Source organism: Giraffa tippelskirchi, chromosome 4, assembly GCF_054371585.1.
Source record: "Giraffa tippelskirchi isolate mGirTip1 chromosome 4, T2T-mGirTip1v1.2.pri, whole genome shotgun sequence".
NCBI lineage: Eukaryota > Metazoa > Chordata > Mammalia > Artiodactyla > Giraffidae > Giraffa > Giraffa tippelskirchi.
In genome coordinates, this window is record NC_137278.1 from 125,291,406 (window position 1) to 125,308,273 (window position 16,868).

Below are 16,868 nucleotides of genomic sequence, written 5' to 3' on the forward strand. Positions count from 1 at the left end.
AGGGGTCCCCAGAATTTGTTGTTGCTGTTTTTTAAACACCAATATAACTGGTAAAAAAAAAAAAAAATACCAGTAATAAAAAGACCACTTGTGGCTTAGCTGGTAAAGAATCCGCCTGCAATGCGGGAGACCTGGGTCCAATCCCTGGGTTGGGAAGAATTCCTGGAGAAGGGAAAGACTACCCACTCCAGTATTCTGGCCTGGAGAATTCCATGGACTGTATTAGTCCATGGGGTCGCAAAGAGTTGGACACGACTGAGCAACTTTCACTTTGCTTTGTTATTTTTGTTGCATGGTCCTCATATTTTGAATGATTTTCCAGACCACATGTATTAAGTAATACTGATTAAGTCTTCTATTTTTATTAATGACATATATCTGAATATTTGATCTGTATGAGATAACTGGTTGACTTAGGAAGGCCTTGTAAAACCCCTGTGGAAAAAGCAAAAATATTTTCATTTCATTCAATTGAATATTTCAGTTTTCACGTTGGATTATCCTTACAAAATAAAATACTCCAGGTGTGTGAACAAAGCCAAACTGAAGTAGCTAAGCTGTTTCTACCACATGATTGAAAGCAGAATAAATAACGTAGAAGTGGGGAAATGGTAAAAGAAATGTTAGGGAGTACATGTTACATGGTATTTGACTTAGAGGTTCCTCTTGGCAGTACATAATTGGAAACAACAAAACAGGCAATTGAAAGCTTATTACTACCAAAATATTTAATTTAATTTCATAATCATTGTAGGTGTTGTAAATAGTACTTTTGTATGTTGTTCAAAGAGGTGTGACCCCATTTTCATTTCTTGCAGTTCATTCAAAGAACAATAAAAATTGAAATTATTCTTTTACTAAATGTGAAAGTTACAGAGATGTTGAAGAAAAAAAGTTTTTTTGTTTTTTTTTTAAGTGAGCAGTATGAATCATTAGAGTGGGGAAAATAATTGAAGTTTGGAAAAATAACATTAATTTGTTAATTCTGTGCAAGTGGTCAAATGGAACAATAGGTTGGCTGCTGCACAAATGAAGTCCTCTTCATTGTTTTACTCTTGTTGAATAACACTGCTATTGAAAAAAATATCCTGAAGAGAGAGTTTGATTTATGTAATGTTCTGTTTACCTTCCACAGTGGCAATTACACAAACTCACTTTTTAAATAGTTTTTGTTAATTATTGAATATTTTTAAGATTATAAAATATAATAAAGTATGAAAAATAACGGTAAAGTGAACACCCATTTCCCTGTCATTCAGTTAAAAAAATTATTGCATGGCCTTTGAGGACCCCTGGGTGTCCTCCCAATCTTATCTCATCCCCAGCCTCCACTCACTAATAAACCCCGAATTTCCAGTTTATCATTCCATTATTCACTTTGTAATTTTTCATCTTATAAAAATCACTTTTAAAATCAACATATGTTATGGAAAATTCACTACACAGTAAGTTTCAGCACTATCTATGTATGTAAGGCATGGAGGAAATGATATACTTTAAAGGAGTTGTTAGTTAGCAGCCTTCTTTATTTGAGACCTTAAACCTTAAGTTTTTAAATTAATTAATATGATGGCAGTATTTTAATTATAAAATTAAATTGGGACTGAATTGGAAACCTATTTGAAAACATTCTATGAAGAGTACTAGACTTGAAATGCCTTCAGTTTAATGCCCCTGTAAAACTTGAAAATGGACCCAGAGGCCTATTTCCCAGGATCCCTGTGCTTCTTCAGTGTTGTAATGGAGTGATTTTAATAAGCTTTTAAATAGTTCATTTAAATTTTTTAAAAGGCATGTTTGAATTTTGAGGAATTGGAATGTAGAAAAATGTGGTGCTTATATATATGTGTATGTATGCGTGGACCTCTTCTGACTTCTTACGCATTTTAGCCGCAGTTATTAATTAAGTTGTGTAGGCTTGGTGGCCTCCTCTTGGGAGGCTTTGAAAACAAATGGGGAGGAATGGCTTTCTCTTTGGCCAAGAGGTCAGTCCTGACTGACCTGAATGAACTGATTTTATTTTATAAAAAGTTTTCTTGTTTTGGTCTTCTTGTTTGGTTCTTGGTTTTCCTTTTGTTTGTCTGGTTAATATTTTTTATTTCACTTGTAAACTTTGAGCTACCTCAAAGGCCATATTTTGTGATTAATTCTAGTTAGTTGCTTTTAACTTATTTTCTGGGTGTCATTTTTTAGAAAAGAATCAAGTTGTATCTTGATCCTCTCTGTTCTTCTAAACTGTGCCCCCAGGAAATCCCAAAACATAAAAACAAAAAAGCAAACACCAAAGAAAATACTTTAAATCTTTGATTGTCTCAGAATATGCCCAGATAATGGGTATCCCTATTTCTGCTATTGTATATTTTTAAAAAAAGCCCAACACGTTAATGGATAATTGACTTCTTATTTTTCTCACCTTATAAAGACTTCCATGTTTTAAAAGAGGAATTCTGGTGATAAAATGACTTAATCCATTTTGGCACCATGGAAGGAACACTTCAACAGTGTGTCCCTTACTGGCCAAGGTCACACACTAGACACTAGATCAGCTGGAAATCCTCCCTAGGCTCCTGGCAGGTCACTGAGAGGATGAGGACAGTGCTGAATCAGGCTAAACGTGGCATGTGCTTGCCTGCCTGGCTGCCCACTACTCATGGGCCCCTGTCTAGGCTGACAAGCTCATGCGGGTGCCTGAGCTAATCTGGACCTGGAAAGGAGGTTTGTCAGCAGCCTGGCCTCACCAGCTGGTGGGACTTAGCCTTAAGTCATGGTGGGAGGGACCTCTGGGCCCAAGGACTCCCTGTTCTACCACGTTGGCCCTGGCTGTGGGACTGGGTCTCTGCTGTGATTCCCACTTAGCAGTCAGCCCGGCAACTCTTCTTTTAATTCCAGTCCTTTTTAGGCTCAAGAGTTTTTTTTTTTTTTTTTTTTCCTTCCCTCCTTCCTCATTGGGCTAAATTTCTGCTTTTATAGTCTCTTAGCCACCAGCAAGGATGAAGGACAGATACCTTGGAATGCAGCTCATCGCCTCCTGTGTTAGCATCGGATGCCTGCTGGAGTAGCTGTCCTGGGGCTGACATTTGTTATAACTTTGCCTGAGCTGGTTCTCGCCATGGACCCTAGCCCTGGACTGTGTGGCTGCCCTTACCAGAGCAGGATATAGGGCTGGCTTGTTTACCCTGTACCCCAGAGTCTCCAGGACTCAGCCTGTCCCTTTTGGAGTTGGCCTTGTGTGACCCTGCAGAACCACACCAGCCACTGTTTCAGGATATACTCAGGCTGTCAGATGTATACTTGGATACACTTGAAGTTACTGAGCAATAAGGGAAAAAAAAAACCTGTAGGTACTGTAATAGGTTTATTAGAGAGATTTCTAGGATGGGCCTTTGAATCATACCATGAATTCATACCTACTCTGGGGCTTCCCTCATAGCTCATTTGGTAAAGAATCTCCTGCAATGCAGGAATCCGCCTGCAGTGCAGAACACCCTGGTTTGATTCCTGGGTCTGGAAGATTCCCTGGAGAAGGAAATGACAACCCACTCCAGTATTCTTGCCTGGAAAATTCCATGGACAGAGGAACCTGGTGAGCTGCAATCCATGGGATTGCAAGAGTCAGACACGACTTAGCGACTAAAACACAACCTGGGTATGGTAAGTTCAGTGTTGATCTTAGTTCATCAGACTCATGGTCTGTCAAGACCCTTCCTCTGTGGCTGAGTAGAGTTCACTCTGTGGCATCTTGTGTCCTAGAGAGGGTGTGCTGTGTCAGCATTCAGAGCAAGACCACTCCCTGTGCTAAAGGCAGAGTCTACAGTGAGCCTGAGTTTCTGTGTGTCTCCAGCACAATTATCATATACTTCTTGATGACTAAGTAAGTGCCATGCACTAGTTAATAAAGACACAGGAAGGCTCTCTAGATCAACTGAGAAGATCCATTCATTCATTTGGCAAATATTCGTCCTGACCACGTGCCAGACATTGGGTGCTAGGGGTACTGTAGTAAACAAAGCCCCCACTCTTCTGGACTCCTACTATTCTGTAGTCTCATGGGGACAGACAACAAGCAAGTGAATGAACAATACATCAGGTTGAGAGTGCTTTGAAGAAGAAGAGCATGTGAGGTGGTGAGGAGGGACTTTCCACAGTATACGGGGTGGTCAGAGGAAGCTGCTTTGATGGTAGGACATTCAACAGAGACCTGAATTCTTCAACAGAGTGGATGCCTGGAGGAAAAGCGTTCAGATAGAGGGGACCACAAGTGAAAAGGAACTCAAGTGGGAGCCCCAGTGACAGCATGGCTAGAGCCCAGAACTTTCTGGGAGAATAGCCTTCCTTTCGGAGAGATGCTCCGTCCTGTGGCTGGTCGCTAAGGCCTGGTCTTGGCTGTTTGTCATTGTGTTTCCCAGAATGTGAGATGCATACACAGCCATGATCTTGCTGAAGCTGCTGCTAAGTCGCTTCAGTCGTGTCCGACTCTGTGCGACCCCATAGACGGCAGCCCACCGGGCTCTGCCGTCCCTGGGATTCTCCAGGCAAGAATACTGGAGTGGGTTGCCATTTCCTTCTCCAGTGCATGAAAGGGAAAAGTGAAAGTGAAGTCGCTCAGTCACGTATGACTCTTAGTGACCCCATGGACTGCAGCCTACCAGGCTCCTCCGTCCATGGGATTTTTCAGGCAGGAGTACTGGAGTGGGGTGCCATTGCCTTCTCTGCCATGATCTTGAGTGGTTCTTAAAATGATTTCAGGTGATATGTGGACATGGAATTAATCCTGTTTTAACCCAAGGGAAAACCTCCATTTGGTACAAGTATTTCTGTTACATCTCTTGCAACCCTTGACAATTTTTCTTCTTAATAGAAAAAGCTCCTCATGCTTAGCCTCTTGTGGACAACAGTATTGAGTTAGAATTCAGTTGTTTTGCTCTTTTTTTCCCTTGTATTATCGTAGTGGTTTTCTTCCATTTATGACAAGTAAAACAGGCTTCTATTTTTAAGTTCCTTTAAAACACATTGTATTTAAAAATGAGTTAACATTAAAGGAAAATACTAAGAAAATAATAATGGTATGAGATACAGCAAAAAGCGTGAAGATGTTTTTCATGTATTTTCTCTTTTAAAAAGAGCAACGGGAGTTTGGGGACAGGAAGCTTAGTGTGGTTGGCGTAGTTGGGGCAGAAAGGCTCCAACCATCTTTCAGACAGAAGATAACATCTAGTCAAGGTACTTTACTGTTTTGCTTATTCAGTGGATGCACAGTGGCTGTCAACTGGTTAAATTTACTAGCGGAATTGTGAGAATGACTTAATTTTAACTTGTCTAAATTGTAAATGCCTTCACTTGCTAATATAATAAGGTAGCAAAATGGAGAAACATCCTGGTATTCCGCACTTTAAGATTGGGAAGGTGATGATTGTAGATCATCTAATTTTTCTCTGAGAAAATTGAATGTTAGGGAGATGAAGGCAACTTGCCCACAATCACACAGTTACTTAATGTAATTTGTTGTCAAGACCAGAACCCAGGCCTCTTGACTCTGGATTTAGGACATTTGCTATGTAATTTTGGCTCCCTACTGGTTGAGAAATGGAACTGTATTAAGCTGTGGTGTTAATAATCAAAATTAGCCTTTAAAAAATTGTACTTATGCTTTTCTCTTCATGTTAAGGGGAAAATTTCAAAGGCTTTTTGAGGTATACTGAGGTGAGATTTTCCTAAAATATCTTCTTATTATCGATGACAATTTTAATCATTTAAAAGGAAATTTTGATGGTTCAGTCCTACATCTTGTCAGAAGGCTCCTCCTCCCACCCCATCACTCCCCTCTTCTGCAAGGCTGACATAAAGGAAGAGCGGAAGACTTTTATCAAGTATTTATGAGACTGATGAAATAATACATCTGTTGGCAGCAAACTGCAGCTCTTTCTAGAAAAGGAGACCATGTGACAGGTCTCTCCCCAGCAGGGATGCCTCCATATCACTCTAAAAAATGGATTTAATGTTATTTCCTTTTTGAAATTCTTCCTGTGATATTTGTTCCTCTCTCCTGTGGATGTATGGGTCACTTGGCTATATCAGTGATGCTACTGACCATCAGGGTTGATTTAGCTCGGTGTTTTTCAACTCTGGCTTAAAACAAAACAAAACAAAACAAAAAAACAACCAATGATCCTCAGTATTTGCCCCAGACCAGTTCACGCTGAAATCTTTGGAGGTGGGAACTGGGCAGTGGTGTTAAAGACAGAGGTGCGTACACAGGCACGAATACTTTCCTAGGTAATTTTAAAAAGCCACCAAGGTTGAAAACCTAAAGACCTCACCATCAGATTGGGCTCCTTTTTCACCTGTTGCTTCCCAGGAACGGGCCTCCCAAAGCTTTGTGCTTACTTGAAGAGTTGCTCTTATTTTCAGACAGGGGACCATGAAGGGAGGTAGGAATGGAGATGTAGAAGGATAGGTAGTTTTGTTTTAAATCTGTACTCACCATTGTTTTTAATTCTTTGAATTCCGTAAACAGTGTAGCTTAAGAATGTTCTAGCATTTCATACCCCATGCAGGTGTGAGTCTACTACCAACATTAAACTCAATTAGAGCTCTGTGGGGATTCATAGGCTATGTATTCATAGAGAAAAACTGATGGGAGGGTTTTGAATTATCTGGTGAATTTGGATTTGGGGGAATTACTTTCATTGTCTGTTCACATTGTTTGGTAATTACAGACCGCCCACAATACTTTGAGTGCTGGAGATCAAGCTGTGTCCAAATGGAGACAGAAGCTGCCAGCGGAGAGTGAGTTGAGTGTTGCTGTCAGCCTTATGGTTGCATGCATGCTCAGTTGCTTCAGTCATGTCCAATTCTTTGTGACCCTGTAGACCGTAGCCCACCAGACTCCTCTGTTTATGGGATCCTTTGGGCAAGAATACTGGGGTGGGTTGCCATTTCCTCCTCCAGGGTATGTTCCCAATCCAGGGATCAAGCCTGTATCTCTTACATCTTCTGCATAGGCAGGAGGATTCTTTACCACTAGCGCCAACCAGGAAACTGTCAGCGTCAGAGGGAGCTGATGGTGGCTTAAGGATGGATGAGAGGAGGAGAGGTACAAATGGCCAGTCGTAAAGACTGAGACTGGGTTGGTCTGTCTGTCTGTCGATTGGTCAATCTGTCTGTCTGCCCACAGTTTTGATTTATAATAAAAAACAAATTTTAGTCTTTTCTGTGTCTCACAAGAGCCTCAAATACCAGTGGAATGATAATCACAGTATTTATTGGGGGCTTACTTTATTATGTGCCTGGCACTGTGCCAGGACCTTTGCATTTATTAATTCATTTAATCCTGACAGTAACTTGATGAGGCGGAAGGTATTATTACCCTCACAGAGATGTTAAAACACTTGCTCAAGGTTATACAACGTAATTAAGCCTAATTTGGAATCTAGAGACTTTGACTTCAAAGACTGCTGATTCATGTCCTGTAAAGCCACTTTCTCAAAATTCACATTTTTCTCCTCCCTAATTCTGAGAGCCTGTGGTGCTTCAGAGCCTGTTATCTACCAGTCTGCTTTCTTCTCCTTTCCCCTACTCCAGGCTGTCTCAGAAGTGCAGCATCAGGGGCTTTTTTTTTTTTCTGTTTCCCACCTATTGTCTAAAGACTAATTCCTGGTTGGTCTCTTTCTCCCCCATCTCTCACTTTATCCTTTTATTTTAGGAGGAGGAGTAGGGTGTAATGTGAGGCCATATGGTGTCAAGGGACAGGCCCCTGGGTCTCTTGAGAGTAAAAAAACAAAGCAAAAAAACTCAATCTTCTTGGCAATGGTCCGGAGATGGTGCATTGGCTCTTCTGATCCTGGAATCAGGCCTCACTTCTGCAGCTCCTAAATCATGCTATGGAAAGTTATCAGTTGCAATAACCAGCTTTTCTGGTGGCTCGGCCTCAAAGTTAACTGTACGTTTAGCAAGGAAGTGTTCTCTTTTTATGGGTATAGTTCAGACTTGTAGGCTGCTGTTGTAGCTAGCTGCAGGAATGTTTGCCTTTACTTAATTTTAATAGGCAGCTGTGTTTATACTTGTTCCTCAGTTTGAGCAGTAAGGAGTATATGAATATGATTCTTTGGCGGACTTCTCCCCCAGAAGGGAAAAAAGAGTACATTGTCCTTTTCCAAACAGTAAATTTTAATTGAGAAGGAAATGTAACGTCTAGAAGAAGTTTGGGGCAGGTTTGAGTCTTAGGCTTTACTTTTGTTAGTGTTATAAAAGAAATCTTAACTCCTTGTGAGAAGTGCCAAGTTGACAATTCCTGGAAATGTTCATGTTCTATTTATGCTCAGCACCAAAGCAGAGAGGGTGGCGACGCTGTTACCAAAATAATACTGCTGAGATGTAGTAAGTGGCAAACGAGAGGTTTGTGGTTTTATAACCTAAATATAAGACTTTGAAAGCATCTCTCAGTCCCCCATTTGTCCATAAGGTGTATGGGGGGCTGGGTGGTAATGGTGCCATTGTTATGGAGAATTCAGAATAGTCTTCTGGGACTTGCCCTGTTGTCAGAATTGGGGAAGGTTAGAGCCAGAAGGTACCTCAGAAACTTTACATATGGGGAAACTAAGGGATGCAAGTCAGTCAGACATGTATGTGGGCCCTCTGGTTCAAGCAGTGGACCTCTTGCTAACATAAGCAAAAGTAGGAATTTCTCTAATGTGCACTGGGTAGTTCACAACTTAAAAGGAGTTGCTCAAATTCCCGGACTTGGACTTAGTAAGTGCAGGAGTGAGGCAACCCTGGGGATTTCTGGGCATTGATGACTGTGTGCAGCTCAGTTCCTCCACTTTGTCTTCTTCCAAGGTTCGGAGTCTGGTTAGCTTGTGTTGAGTCGTGAGCCCTCCCTTAGGACATCGGAGTCACATGGAGTGAGGGAGGGACAGTTCCACAAGGAAGAGGTGAAAGCTGATTGAGCAATGTCAGCTGTACTGTATCACTCCTGTTCTTTTTATTTTTAACAGGTTCCATGTTTGTGGGCCTGGAAAGAAGTGGTAGCCCTTTAAGGAAGGAGAATATTCTACATCTTATTTCAGCAGGGTCCACGTTGAAGGCCAGGGATGGTAGGAAGAGTAAAGGAGAACAGTTTTGAAAGAAGATAGGTCTTCTGAAACCTTTTTGATAGATACAGATTTTCTATAGGTATTCAATATCTATTTCAGTAGGTATTGATCAGTAATCAGATGATATTGGGGAAAAAAATGGATTGAGCATGTTGAAGTAGAGAGGAGGTTAGAGAATTTGGATAGAGTTCTAGCCTTAGGGCTTTATATATATAAACTTTATTTTCATAGAGCTTTGAAGTAGGTACATTATTGTTATTAGATAAATTGCCCAAGGTCACACAGCTCAATAGTAGCAGACCTCAGATTTGAACACTGACGCTCTGGTCCTCCAGTCTTATTGATCATTAGGCAATCCTGCTCTAATTCCAGTTCTTGGTTCTGGTTGGAGTCACATGTCTTAGATGACCTGACCTGGGCTAGCCACAGCTTATTTATTTTCTGACCCTTTCTTGCCTTGGGTCTCACCTGTGGCCAATATTTGCATTGATTTTTTTTTAAACAGTTTACCAAATAGGAGATTGAAAGAAACACCAAAAAAGATAAAATATGTTTTCTAAGAAATGTGATTATACATAGATTTTAAAAGAGATTGGCATGGCAATTTTTGTTTGTTGACTCTTTATTTCAATTTCTTTTTATTCTTAAATTAGTCATTTGATGGTGCCATGGGAAAATGTGCTTCTTCAGGCCTCTCATATTTGTTTAAGAGGCCTTTTATTCCTTCATGTGCCTGCCAGAATCCATTCTAGAGACAAAAACCACATAGTAATTTGAATAAGGAAAATTTAATATAAAGCTTTACACACTAGTAAAAAGTTAACAATGCTTGACTACTAATAGGGTAAAAGAGGTCTCCAAGGAAAACAGGAATAACAAATGGAAGAAGCTTAAGTTTTTCAGGGGCTGAAGGGGAGTACAGGATGCAGGCACTAAGAGCTTGCAAGAGGCCCCTTTCCACCCCCAAGACTTAGGTTCAGACCTCATTGAAGATGAAGTGACTGCCACATGAATATGCAGCCTGCTGGTGGGCAGTGAACTTGTTGGAAGTTGTGCTGGAACTGGTTTGTAAGAGCAGCTTACCAGGTTGAGAAACTTGATAGAGAATGCAGTAGTACACTTCAGAGGGGATAAAAGTGAAAATGAAAAATGAAAGTGTTAGTCGCTGAGTTGTGTCTGACTCTTTGTGACCCCAGGGACTGTAGCCTGCCAGGCTCTTCTGTCCATGGAATTTTCCATGCAAGAGTACTGGAGTGGGTAGACATTCCCTCTCCAGGGAATCCATTGCAGGCAGATTCTGTACCGTCTGAGCCACCAGGGAAGCAGAGCATCCCAAACCAGGATTAAAAGCCCCTTCCTCTGCAATTGTCTTGCAGTATCTCACCAGTGCTCTCTGTTGATGAAAACTAACACTGTACCATCTGACAAAGGAGAAATGTTTGCAGGGTCCAGCCCCAGTATCATGAAGCAGGACAAAGAAGGTAAATTTAGAGCTAAGAAGTAGTATGTTGGGGTTTCCCTGGTGGCTCAGGGGTAAAGAATCTGCCTGCAATGCAGGAGACTGTCACAAGAGTCAGACAACTTAGTGACTAAACCGCCACCAAATAATATGTTGCTAATTGGTACACTTCATCTGTAAAAGGACGATAGTAATAGGAATCACTGTAGTATTAATAACTACAGCCTGGTGCCTGGTTTATTCATTCATTCATCAGGCAGCATTCATTGAGTATCTACTATTGCTGGCTGTTCTGCTAAGTCTTTGAGATTATGATTGTCATTGTCAATTTTTTGTTTCTCCCTACAAATAGAATGTAATCTTCTCTAAGGCAAAGGCTGTTTTCTTATCTCTGTACTTGCAGACTCTATCTAGCATAGTCTGCATGTGTGTGTGCTCAGTTGTGTCCAACTCTTTGTGACCCCATAGACTAACCCACCAGGCTCTTCTGTCCATGGGATTTCCCAGGCAAGGATACTGGAGTAGGTTGCCATTTCCTACTTCAGGGGATCTTCTCAACCCAGGAATCGAACCTGTGTTTCCTGCATTGGCAGGCAGATTCTTAACTGCTGAGCCACCTACGAAGCCCCTCGCATAGTCTAGATATGTGTTAATCCTCACATGTTTATTGAATGAATGGCTGTAAAGATAAAGTTATGACCAACCTAGACAGCATATTAAAAAGCAGAGACATTACTTTGCCAACAAAGGTCCATCTAGTCAAAGCTATGGTTTTTTCAGTAGTCATGTATGCATGTGAAAGTTGGAGCATAAAGAAGGCTGAGTTTCAAAGAACTGATGGTTTCAAACTGTGGTGTTGGAGAAGACTCTTGAGAGTCCCTTGGACTGCAAGGAGATCCAGCCAGTCAATCCTAAAGGAAATCAACCCTGAATATTCATTGGAAGGACTGATGCTGAAGCTGAAACTCCAATACTTTGACCACCTGATGAGAAGAGCGGACTCATTTGAAAAGATCCTGATGCTGGGAAGAATTGAAGGTGGGAGGAGAAGGGGACAACAGAGGATGAGATGGTTGGATGGCATCACCGACTCAATGGACATGAGTTTGAGTAAACTCCGGGATTTGGTGATGGACAGGGAGGCCTGGCATGCTGCAATTCATGGGGTCGCAAAAAGTTGAACAAGACTGAGTGACTGAACTGAACTGAACTGAAAGGCAGAGTCATATCCTCAAACAGTTTATTTTTTAAAAGGTTTTTCTTTTTTTAAAACTTACAGGGGTCTTATTTTCCTGACTGAAGTTTGAACCCAGGGCCCCAGCAGTGAAAACTCTGAATTCTACCACTGGACCGCCAGGGAATTCCCATCGAAGTGTTTAAATTGTAACTTGGGAGAGGTAGAGGCAAATGCATAAAGTGTAACATGGTGTTCTGGTTATCTTTTGCTTGGAACAAGCTACTCCAAAACTTAGTGGCTTTGCCCATGAATGTGCAATCTGAACAGGGCTCAGAAGGGACAGCTGATTTTTGCCCTACCACATGCCAACTGGGATGGTTTACCTGGGGCTGGAGGACCAGTTCCTCAGGTGGGCTGCTCACATTTCTGGTAAATTGGTGCTGCTTGTTGGCTTCTTTCCACATTGGCTTTTTTACAGGTGGCAGGGGTGTTCCTCACAGTATGGTGGTTAACTTTCAAAAGACAGGAAGTTGAAGCTGCTAGTTTTAAGTCTTGGATCTGGAGATGCTCATAGTGTTGACTTTCACTGTGCTCTTTCAGTTAAGTGGTCCAGAAGCCCAGATTCAAAAAGAGGAGATAGAGACCTTACATTTCCAGGGGCTATGTTGATCATTTGGGGGCCTTATAGACTTATCAGATATAGTGGTTTAAAATAAGTATATTTCTTATCATAAATGGGAAATCAGCTGCCCTACATGAAAGTGACTTGTAAATTAGTAACGAATGTTTTTTAATGCGTAATACAAAATATACTTTTAAAAGTGAAAGTAGATTTTTTCTGAATATAAGTCCTTTTTTTTAAAAAAAAAAAAAGGCTCCAGATAGATATCAAGAAAATGGAAATCACCCATAATCTTATTGCCCAGAGAGAACCATGGTTTATAATAAATGGTTAGTGAAATGTAGTGTTTGGGTTTTTGCCATGGGACATTTTGTTTTAGAAGCTCTCTCTTTTTTGAACTCTAGTAATTTCTAAAAAGTTATTATTTGCTTAATACTAACACTTAAATCCACATGATGCCAAATGGAGAAAAAAATCCAGAAGGTTATGTGTCTCTGTGTAAAAATATATTTATTTTCTTCAGAGAGTAAAACTTTCTGAATCAATTTGAAGTCGTCTTTTCACATTATTATTAAGCCTGGTTGTTATTTCAGTTAGCAGAGGATGGGGGTGGGGAGCGTTGGACTTAAATGACCTTCTCCAGTGACTCTTAAGGAACTATGAGTAGTATTTTTCACTCTGCTGTTTAAAGTATTTTTCTGTTTATCTTTCTGTGAGTATTCTATTTCAAAGTGTTTCATTAGGTTATTATATAACCTGATTTTTTTCCAAGTCTCCTGTTTGTATGCATTTAAATACTACTGTATTTCTAAATCTTTCTTCATTGTTTTTCCCAAACTTTTGGGTTATAGGTGATTAAGGCTTTGCCTGTGGCATGTTAAGATATAATTATACCCTTCGAATTGACTAGATTTATAAATATGCAAATGTTCTGAATTGTGGATTAGATTCCCCCCCTTGCACTTGGAAAGGCATTCCTAGTAGCTTTTTTAAGAAAACAAAATCAGTATATTTCAAAGAAACTGTTAAAACCTTAGACAGAATAGTCATATCCTATCTTTCCTCACTTTTTATTACCAGGATAAATTCCATAAACCATTGTAGGAGGGGCTATATAAGGCAAAGGAAAAAAAAACAGTTATAAGAAACTCTAAAACTTTGCTTCCTGCATTATTTCAGCAGGTATTTATTATCTACCACATGCCAGGAGTTAAACAGGTACAAAAATTAAGGTATAATCCCTGCCCTCAAGGTGCTCCAGGTAAATGAGATGATCCATGTGAAGTGCTTAGAATAGAGCCTGGCATATTTGACACATTCAGTTAATGTTTGTTGAACATTAGAATGTTAGTTATTGCTGTTATTATCATTAGAGGTAACTGGAGTTGTGCTGTGTGGAAGGGACAGTGACATTTCTAGTTCGCCTGCAGTAAAACAGAATTGGGACAGGCTTTAAAGAGCATGTGTGTACCTTATTATGTTGAGCGTTGAGTGGGTAAGTAGAAGCTCATGGGTCAGGCAAAGGGGAAGGGCATTCTAGGTGGAGGTAACAGGAAGTGCCATGTTCCAGAGGCCATGGCTGTATGTTGTGTGTGCCTGCTGCCTAGTGAGGTGGTGGGGGTGGCAGCTAGGGCTAGAGGTTGAGGCCCAGGACTGCTCAGCAGGGACCTTGAGTGGCATGGAAAGGTCCAGCAGGGGTGGGGCACAACTGATAACTTTTGAGAAAGTGATCCACAGGAGTAGACTTGCACACAGCTCACTCTGGAGCATATGGTTGGGAAGCTGGAAGCTGCTGGAATATTCCAGGTGAAAAACTGTAAAGACAAGCCAGTGGCGTTGAGGATAGAGGAAAGGGGAAATGGGCTTGAGAAAGATTTTGGAGGAAGGACTAGTACAGGTGTTCTTAATGAGGGGATATGGCCCCAAGGAAGTAAAAACTGGTTGAGGTGATGTAAAAAATTCATAGATGTTACAGTGGTTTATGGTCTGTGAACTAGAGGAGTGGGATGGGGGTGGGTGAGAGGATGGCTCAAGAGGCAGGGGATATATGTATGCTTATAGGTGATTCATGTTGTCGTACAGCAGAAACTAACATACTTCTGTAAAGCAATTATCTTCTAATTTTTTTTTTTTAAAGGGCCACAGTAATAAACAGATACACAGTCACCCATGGTATTAAAACTTCATGGGAGGGATATAATTAGGAAAAAATGTCGAGAAATTCTCCTTAGGAGACAAGAATGAGAAATAAGGTTGAGAAGCACTGAATTGGAAGGACTTGTTACTTGACTCAACTCTGAGGGAGAAGGTGGTTTCTGGGATGACACCCAGATTTCTGGTTTGGACAGTTACTAGAGTTCACCGAGACTGGTTACACAGGAAGTATGGTTGATGTACACGTTAAACACTCATTGATTCTAAGCTGGTAGTGACTCCCATTCATTGGGCACTTATTGTGAGCCAGCCCCTTTGGGTGCTTTACATTGGTCAATAGTGTGAAGTAGATATTATTTTTGTTCCCATTTTTTCAGATGAAGAAGCTGAGAGCCAGCCCAGGGCCAGTTAATATACTTCCTTCAGTGAAAATGCTTGGTGAGCTTTTGGAGACATGGGTCTAGGTTCAGGATGAAGTCCTACCTTTTGTTTGTTGTTTGACCTTGGGGGATGTTTATTATTTTTTTCTCTGAATGTAATTCCTTTGTATGTAAAATGCATCCTAGGTGGCCCAATGGAAAAGAATCTGCCTGCCAATGCAGGAGACATAGGAGACCGAATTTGATCCTTGGGTCAGGAAGAACCTCTGAAGGAGGAAGTGGCAATTCCAGTATTCTTGCCTGGGAAATCCCATGGACAGAGGAGCCTGGAGGGCTGCAGCCCATGGGGTTGCAAAAGAGTCAGACACGGCTGAGCGACTGAACACACATGTTTGTAAAAAAGAGCTTCCTCGTTGCTTTTCTCCAAAAGTAGTTGTTCAGGTTAAATGAGAGGAGATATGAACAAATCTTCTACAGCATAAGGTGCTGTGTATATGTAGGTAGTATTTTTAATGTTAGCTGGTATATTAGCTGGTACTCCATGGTAAAGGGCTTCCCTGGTGACTCAGATGGTAAAGAATCCTCCTGCAATGTGAAATATCTGGGTTCGATCTGTGGGTCAGGAAGATCCCCTGGAGAAGGAAGTGGCAACCCACTCCAGTATTCTTGCCTGGGGATTTCCATGGACAGAGGAGCCTGGCAGGCTACAGTCCATGGGGTCGCAAAGAGTCAGACAGGACTGAGTTTCATTTCACCCTGTGGTAAATGCCGTTTTCTCCCTTGTCACACCTCTTACCTTTCTCCTCTTTGTTCAGGTTGCTTCCAGAGGTATTGGAAGACAGAATGAAAAACCCCCCACCCCACCCCCACCACCATCCCGCCACCACTTTTTTTGCAACTGTGTCCGTATCATCTGAGTGTCTGTATCATCTGATTCTTCCCCACTTATCCATCCCAGAAGATGACTCAGGAAGCTTTTATTTCTTGGGGTTTTCATGAACGTCCTCCCATCTAAATCCAGTGATTTATTCTCAAGCTATAGTCTTTTGACTTCTGCCACTTACAGCCATTTTCACAGAGGTTATCAGTGACCTATGGTTAAATTAATTCACTTAACTTTTCAGGTTGCCGCTTGGCAACACCTGACATGTCTCGGCAGCATCTGACATGGGGGCCACTCCCTCTCGCTCATTCTTGATGTGGCCACCTTCCTTGGTTGTGTTTTTCCTCCTGTCTCTCCGTCTACTACTTCTCTCAACTCTGTCTGATTGCCTCTGAAATGCTTGTCTTCTCCCAAGTCCTATCAAATCCTTCTTCTCTCACTGGCACCATTCTTCTTGGACCAAACCAATCTGTACCCCTGATTTGATGACCACCTCAAAGTGAACTGCTTCTAAATCCCTGCCTCCCGCCCACATAGATAGCTGCACTTCAGTCCTTGGTCCCTTAGCTGAATGTGACCAAAAGACAACCCCACCTCTCACTCATCAGACTTTCTCCTCCTCAACAATACTTATTTTCTCCAGTTCAAAAATGTATTCCTATATATTCTCAATCAGAAGGTAGCCTTTTTGTTGTTGTTGTTATTGTTTGTTTGTTTTAAGCACTTATTCCGGACATCATCTCTTTCTTAAAGCTTTGCATGACCACTTCCTGGCTGGCTGAGAAACTCCTGTGTTTCCAAAGGACTTGGGGTGCATTTCTGTTACAGCACATTCATACTACAGTGGAATTTTGTCCTCCAGCAGGCAATGAATGTGGAAAAGGCACGAATTTAGCTTTTCATCCTTACAGACCCAGAACCTAGCATGTTGCCGGATACCTAGTGGGGCTAACAAATGTTGGTTGAATGAGTGAAACTGTGGTGGCCTTATTTGCTCCCACCTTCCTCTTAATCTCCATATGCTGTAACTATTTATATTAGTTTGCTTGGGTTGCCACCATAAAATACCCAGAGCAGGTGGTTTAAGCAACAGAAATTTAT

General features: G+C 41.3%; 1 protein-coding gene across 8 annotated transcripts in view; it reads left to right on the forward strand.

Moving 5' to 3' along the window:
* Window positions 1-16,868, forward strand: part of CRADD (CARD and death domain containing adaptor protein) — a 355,216-nt gene that overhangs the window by 2,527 nt on the left and 335,821 nt on the right. For 3 of the 8 annotated variants that reach the window (XM_081592157.1, XM_081592161.1, XM_081592160.1), the window contains exon 3: window positions 6,717-6,786. The exons of the other annotated variants lie outside the window; for them this stretch is intronic. In XM_081592157.1, coding sequence (XP_081448283.1) covers window positions 6,717-6,786 — 70 coding nt within the window. The remainder of the gene's footprint in view (window positions 1-6,716; window positions 6,787-16,868) is intronic. 8 annotated transcript variants of the gene reach the window in all.